Source organism: Oryctolagus cuniculus, chromosome 6, assembly GCF_051225735.1.
Source record: "Oryctolagus cuniculus isolate XC-2025 breed Fujian yellow rabbit chromosome 6, ASM5122573v1, whole genome shotgun sequence".
Classification (NCBI taxonomy): domain Eukaryota; kingdom Metazoa; phylum Chordata; class Mammalia; order Lagomorpha; family Leporidae; genus Oryctolagus; species Oryctolagus cuniculus.
This window is the reverse complement of record NC_142872.1, coordinates 168,474,044-168,480,894: the sequence shown is the minus strand read 5'-3', so window position 1 is coordinate 168,480,894 and position 6,851 is coordinate 168,474,044. Positions and strand designations below refer to the sequence as shown.

The 6,851-nt window shown below is 67.6% G+C and overlaps 1 protein-coding gene across 3 annotated transcripts in view; it reads right to left on the bottom strand.

Annotated features, from left to right (window-relative positions):
* Window positions 1-24: 24 nt before the first annotated feature.
* MROH1 (maestro heat like repeat family member 1) overlaps window positions 25-6,851 on the bottom strand; it is a 75,208-nt gene continuing 68,381 nt past the window's right edge. For 2 of the 3 annotated variants that reach the window (XM_051831188.3, XM_089336507.1), the window contains 12 exons: window positions 6,468-6,622; window positions 4,136-4,301; window positions 3,681-3,871; window positions 2,290-2,427; window positions 1,959-2,073; window positions 1,599-1,745; window positions 1,336-1,524; window positions 1,042-1,197; window positions 831-965; window positions 635-737; window positions 500-565; window positions 25-180 (listed from right to left, as the gene is read on the bottom strand). In XM_051831188.3, the coding sequence (XP_051687148.3) occupies window positions 95-180; window positions 500-565; window positions 635-737; window positions 831-965; window positions 1,042-1,197; window positions 1,336-1,524; window positions 1,599-1,745; window positions 1,959-2,073; window positions 2,290-2,427; window positions 3,681-3,871; window positions 4,136-4,301; window positions 6,468-6,622 (1,647 nt within the window). In that variant the 3' untranslated portion in view covers window positions 25-94. Of the gene's footprint in view, window positions 181-499; window positions 566-634; window positions 738-830; window positions 966-1,041; window positions 1,198-1,335; window positions 1,525-1,598; window positions 1,746-1,958; window positions 2,074-2,289; window positions 2,428-3,680; window positions 3,872-4,135; window positions 4,302-6,467; window positions 6,623-6,851 lie in introns of those variants that run through there. The other variant, XR_016236628.1, reaches the window with a different exon arrangement.

The window sequence follows — 6,851 nt, the reverse complement described above, 5'->3', positions numbered from 1 at the left end:
GAGCGTTCCAGAACGGGGCACGCGTCACCCGCCGAGGGCAGCGCTTTATTGCAGAACAGGGTGGGCACAGCGCGCGCTCGCGTGGTGCCCGGGCTCAGGCGAACTTCCCCAGGCGGCCCAGCGTCTCGGCGGCGCTCGCCCGCACGCGGGGGGCAGGGTCCTGGAGCAGCAGCCGCAGCGCTGGGGAGGGGAGAGGCGGTGCTGTGCGGGGCCTGCGGCGGGGCCTCGCCCACCGCCCTCCTGACAGGCCTCTGCGGGGAGGGCCGAGGAGCCAACGGAAAGATAGTTTTTCCTTTTTTAGTGTTTTTTAAGCTCTTTTGGAACAGTTAAGAAGTTTCCGTGAATTACTAGAGACGATGAGGTCACCAGTGACAGGGAAAAAATCCTGAAATCCAGGAAAATCGCTTGGTCCCCGTGGGCGCCCACGGGGTCAGCCGGGCCAGGCAGGTTGGGGACTCGGGGGGGGGGGGGGGGGGCGAAGGTCGGGCAGGGGGCTCACCCGCCAGGAGCTGCTCCAGGTCCACCTGCGGGAGGTACTCGCGCTCGGCGTGCAGCACCAGGAACCCTGCGGGCGGGGCGGGGTTAGGCGCGGGGGCGGGCACCGGGGCGGAGCGGGGCGGGGCTGGGCGCCCACCTGTGAACATCGGGGCTGCAGCGCGCACGCCCTCCCAGCTGCTCTTGAAGTAGAACAGGCTCGTGCTCACCAGGCGACCCAGCAGGTCCGGGAAGCCGCGCATCTGCGGGAGCGGGAGCGGGAGCGGGGTCAGCCCTGCCGGGCTTGGGCACGCGAGCGGGGTCGGCCCGGCCCGGCCCGGCCCGGCCCGCCTCACCAGGGGCCGGCAGGCGGCGTTGAGGAACTCCCCGAAGTGCAGGCCGCGCCCCTCCTGCAGGTGCTGCCGGAAGACGTTCTCCAGCTCCTCGCACTCCAGGTTGCGGGCGCACATGCGCAGAGCGAACCTGCAGGCCTGTGGCGCATGCGCTCAGCCCTGGCCCCGGGCCCAGCCCCCCAGCCCGCGGCCCCTCTCTCCCCCAGCCACTCACACCAGCCACCGGGGCTTGAGGGTCCTGCAGGTGCAGCAGGAGGGGCGCCAGCCCACCCACCACCTGGTCCAGGAAGACGTCCTCGCAGGCCCCGTGGCACGCCTTATTGAGGTGGCCGAAAAGGCGGATGGACGCGGTCCGGAACTCCGTCTTGTCCTGCGGGTGTGGCCATCACTCGGGGTGCCCACCCTCCTGCCTCTGCCTAGGGGTGGGCAAGGCTGGCGAGCCGGTGGGGCAGCCGGGGTCCCTCTTCGGGGTGTGCGGCGCACGGGGGAGGGGCTCAGGGCTGCGTACGCTGTCGAAGAAGGGCCGGGTCCGGATGGCCACGTGCAGCAGCACGGCGCGCAGCTCCCGCGCCTCCACCAGCTCCACCAGCCGCGCCAGGCCCGCCATGGCCTCCAGGGCAACCGGGCTGTGTGCGTGGTCCCCGTCGTCCAGCCCGCCGACCATGGCTGTGAGCAGCTGGGGGCCGTGAGCCCGCACCTGGAGACCCCCACACTCTGGCACAGGCTGCCCGCGGGGGCCACCCCGAGCCCACCGCTGGGCCCCCGCGTCACCTTGTCAGGGGAGCCCGAGGCGACGTTGGACATCCCGCGGAGCACCAGCCGCCGCACACCGGCACAGGGGTCCTGCTGCCGGGCTGCCAGGCTGTCCAGCAGCGACTCGAGGAGCGTCAGGTCGTCCGCCACGCTGCTCCTCAGCAGCTGGGGGCAGAGGCGCCGTGTCCACTGGGTGCCCCCACCCCCGGACAGCTGGCCGAGGGCAGCCTGGGCCTCCAGGTCGGCCCCCGGGGGTGGAGCACTGGCCACCAAAGGAACCTCAGAAGGCGCCTGGCAGAGCTTGGGGCCAGCAGTCCAGGCGCAGCGAAGGGAGGGTCTGGGAGGCTGTGGGGGAGGGACGGCCCACGAGGGTCCTACCTCGGCCAGGAAGGCGGTGGAGGTGACCCGCTGCACCTCGTACAGGCTGCCCTGCATGCATGCCAGGGACTTCATCACCAGGGGCAGCCGGGGGCCTGCGTGCTTGGCCATGGCACTGGGGAGGCCAAGAGGTGTGGGGGCTGCAGGTGCTCCCCACCCGGAGGGGGTCTACGGGGTACTTCCGCCTCCCAGCCTGCCCACTAGGCTAACCCCTCCCCCCCACTCCCCCAGCTGCAGGAAGCTGGAGCCCGCTGCTCCCTGGGTCCCCCGGTCTCCAGCAGCCCAGCCCCACAGTGCCCCATGGGCCCCCGCCAGCGCTGCAGCCGCTTACCTGGCCAGCCGGGTGACCCCCTCCTCGTGCCCTGCGGAAGCGCTGAGCAGCGCCCAGCCTCCCTCCAGCTCCACACACTGCTCCACGTCCTCGCTGCCCGCTCGGAGCAGCACGGCCCGCAGGGCGTCCACCGCAGAGCTGCAGGTGCACGGGGCTCGGTGGCCAAGGGGAAGTGGCTGACCAGGTGCAACCCCACCCAGGGCAGAGACCCCGGAGCCAGGCCAGCCAGCCAGCACCAAGGGGAGGAGCCGTTCAGGCACAGCACTGGTCCTGGCTGGGGGTGCATGCAGGGTCCCATCCCCAAGCGTGCCCACCTTTAGTCTGACAGTGGCTGGGCCCACACCCCCTCCCCAGTGTTGGGTGCAGCTGCCAGGCGGATGACTGGCTGGGGTGGGTGGGAGGCATGCCCTGTGGCCCGGCCTCAGGGGTGTGTGCACATGCGCACTTGTGGTGCGGGTAAGGCCCCTCAGAGAAGTCTGGGTTCTCTGTCCCTGTCGAGCTGCCCACACCAGCGGTGGCCACCTCACATACTGGGCCCTGGCCAGCCTGCTGATGTCCAGGTCTAGTCCTCAGCCCACCGTGGAGTGAGTGGAAGAGCTGACCCCTGGGGAGAAGGCCTGAGTGCGGGCGAATAGGTCGCAGGAGCCAAGTGGCCCGAGGGGTCTGGGAGCCCCAGTGGCCTCCCAGGGTAGCACTGCCCACACTAGCCCTCCACATCCGACACTCTAACACACCCCAACCCCTGCGAGAGACACTGGACAGCAGATCACATGAGGCCCATGATGCCAGTGGAGGGGAGAACTGCACCAGCCCCTATGGGGACTGGACAGCAGGGTTCCCCCTAAGGGCGAGACAGGGAGCCCAGCCAAAGACCCATGGGCTTCCACAGGACAGCGGCCCCCCACTCAGTCTGCACAAGGCTGGGTCGGTCCTGGCACTAACCTTTGCTGGGGTTTGAGCCAGTCCTGGGGCAAGGCAGTGCCACGTGGGGTGGCCAAAGGGCCCACCCAAACCCAGAGCCAGCAGCCCCAGCTGTCACTGTTAGGCCTGTGGAAGCCAGGAGGGGCCCTGAAGTGCCACCATGCAACCCAGGGGTGGCCAAAGAGGTCAGGGCCTGAGGTTTGGGAGGTGGCCCGGCCTGGCCGCCAGCCTCCTGGACCAGAACCCAGGGCGCATCTGGCGGGGACCACGAGGTCCCCAGGGGAAGGCGTGGAGCCCCTCGCAGAGGTGGAGGCACCACGGCCATGTGTGGCACACCCAGGCCACTCTGTGGATGGCTTCCTTCCAGAGCCGCTCCCCCCAGTCTCCCATCCAGAGCGTGTTGGCCACGCGTGCACGCCGCACCCACATGTGTCCATCCGCACTGGGAGTGGAAGGAAGGACCCTGTTACCTGCAGGGCTCGAGGCTCCCTGGAGCCGTGCCGGCGCCCCTCCTCTCCTTGGCCTGCAGGTTCCGAGGCAGCTGGACACCCACGGTGCTGCTGACCCGCAGCAGGAGGGCCGCAAACAGCTGTGGGTAGAGCTCCAGCACCGCGGGCGCTGACGCTGGGGCGGACACGACCTCACGGAGCGCGCAGGTGGCCTGGGGGGCACCGCAGGGCTGGGCTGCAGCCCCCCGACCATCCAAGAGCCCTCGGCCAGCACACCGTGGGCAGTCGAGGTCACGGCCTCGGGCGGGGATGGGGGACATCTGTTCCAAGGAAGCCCTCACAGCTGCTTTAGGGCCTTGCCAAGCTGCATTTAGTTTTCTTCCGCAGGATAAAGTGAAAGTGGCCACCCCTGGGGCCAACACCCGTGAGGGCCTTGTGAGCCGAGGCTCCCGTGCCCCAGTGCAGCCCCCACTTACCGCAAGGGGCAGCAGTGTGGCCACACGGTCAGGGGCGGTGCCTGGCAGGAAGGTCCGGCTCTCCTTGAAGGGCACGTCCTTGCTCATCTTGTCCAGGAGCAGTCTCAGGACCTGGGCGCTGAGGCTGGCCTCCACAGCCAGTGCCCGCCACAAGGCACACGTGTGGCTGAAGCAGGAGGGAGGGGAGGGGCCTTGAGCCACCACTGACCACGGTACCCCAAGGCCCGACTGTCTCTGCCCCCTCAGCCATGGCCCTGGAGGGCTCAGACTCAGCCCCAGCTGGGCGGAAGGTGGACTCCTGACCTCAGGTCCGAGCTCCCTTGCCTCTGACCCCAGGGCCCTAGGGGAGCAGGGCTGGGACACAGGGGCTGGGAGGGGCCCCTGGAGGAAGCAGCGTCCATGCCTGGCCCAGAGCAGCCCAGAAAGAAGCAGGCATGCAGGAGGCCTGTGCAAGAGGGGTGCAGCTGAGGCCTTGGGGACCGCCGAGCAGCCACGCTGGCCGCCAGCCTTGAGCTACCACGGGAGCGAGGCCTGTAGACAGCTGTCTAGCTCAGTGCCTGGGTTCCAGTCCCGGCTCTGCTCCTCCCACCAGCTCCCCAGCGTTGGGCCCGCAGTGCTGAGATGCTTGGACTGACTGCCCCAGCTCCAGGCTTTGGCCCTGGCTGTTGCGGGTGTCTGCAGAGTGGACAGTGGTTCCTGTCTCTCTGCCTCAGAGAAACGGCAGCCTGGATACAGAAGAGAAACTGAACTGGGAGACAACTCCCAGAACCCAGCACAGACAGAACATGGTAGAAACCGGAAGGCATAGCAGATTATGGGGGCCGGACAGTGGGTGTCTCCAGGGAGAGCCGGGCACCAGGGGCAAAGCTGGCTCTCGAGAGCAGGGGAAGAGGACCACCCGAGACCCGTGCTGAATGCCAAGTGAGTTACAGGCTGGGCGGACGCAAGTGACCCCCTGCAGGCACAGTGGCCACCAGGGCCGCAGCAGTGAGGGGCGTGGCCTCCGGGCCCGGGCCCAGACAGTGGGAGGGTGGGCTCTGCCTGGCAGCACCTGTGCCCAGGGCAGGGCCAGGGAACGGTCTGAGCTCTGCAGACCACGGCGACCCCAGGGCTGCGGGGGGGGTGGTGGTGGTGGTGGGTGTGAACACGGATCTGCATCCCGTGCCCCTTGCTGTCACTCTGGTCTCCTCCCTGCGTGTACAACACCTGGCATCTCCTCCCAGGCGCGCACACAGAACAGAAACGGGTGGAGCAGAGTAGCCCTGCAGCACCGCCTGGGTCTCCACCACAGCCGGGGCGCCAGGTCGTCGGCTCCCTGCTGATGCGCCTGGGAACCAGCGGAAGGTGGCCCGAGTGTCCTAGGATGGAGTCCCAGGCTCCTGGCTTCAGCCTGGCCCTGGCTACTGTGGCCATTTGGGAAGTGTACCAGAGGATGGAAATTCATCTCTAATTCTGCCATTCAAACCACCAAATCTTTACAAAGAAAAAATACTGGGCAGCACTGACACAAAGCTCAAGACCGGATTAATACCTCTGGTGACAGCAGCTGGAGGGGCCTCCCAAAGGTAGGCTCCAGGGCCGGTGCTGTGGCGTAGCGGGTAGAGCCGCCACGTGCAGCGCCAGCATCCCATACGGGTGCTGGTTCGAGTCCTGGCTGCTCCACCATGGATCCAGCTCTCTGCTAACGAGCCTGGGAAAGCAGTGAAAGACGGCCCACATGCTTGGGCCCCTGCACCCACGAGGGACACCTGGATGAAGCTCCTGGCTTTGGCCTGGGCCAGCCCTGGCTACTGCAGCCATCTGGGCAATGACCAGCAGATGGAAGACTTCACTCTCTCTACCTTTCAAATAAATCAAACAATTCTTTTTAAGAAAGCTAACAGATGCGGGCACCAGTGAACATCAGCTGAGAGGTCTCAGGACCCCTGTCTAGTCTGAGACAAGCTGGACTTCATCCAGTTCAAGGGGACCATGGGAGGACCAGGCACAGGGCAGGGCTTCTGGAAACAGCCCGTGGGACACACAGGCACAGAGAAGCAAGCAGGCCAGAAGCCATGGCAACAGGGGAGGGGCACCAGGCACGCGCACCTTGATGTAAAAGGCACCATCGAGTGAAAACAGTGCCTTCCGAGGGACGCCCCGACAGCACGGTCCCCAAGCCTGCAGGAACCCACGCTACGGGGCCAGGGCAGGGCAGGCGCCCCAAACGCTGAGCTCCCCGTGCAGCCCCAGGGGTGCTGGCGGGAGCAGGCACTGCCCTCTGGGGAGACGCCGTCATGCGGCGGGGGCAGCAAGCAGCCGTGGGGACGCACACAGCTCGCAGCGCTGGTACCTGTCAAAGGGCAAGGGGCTGCCCAGGAGGCTGGACACCACGGCGGCGCAGTGCTGGGTGGCCAGCAGGTACACGCTGTGCTGGGCGGCCGGCAGGACGTGCTCCTCCTGCGTCTCCCGCAGCTTGCAACGCAGCACGCTCACGATCTCGGGGACCTGCGGACAAGACAGCGGTGCTCAGGCCCGGGCGCCAGGAGGCACCCGGATGGAGACGGGACACCAGTCTCCAGGCCAGTCTTGGAGACGGCAGGGTGGGGCAGAGGACGACACACCTGCCTGACAGCAGTGACGGAAGGGCAGAGGACGTGGGCAGTGGGCAGGGAGCCCTCTGCTGTGGGACCCCAATGGCTTCATTCTGGACACCACCTCGTTACTGGGTCCCTGT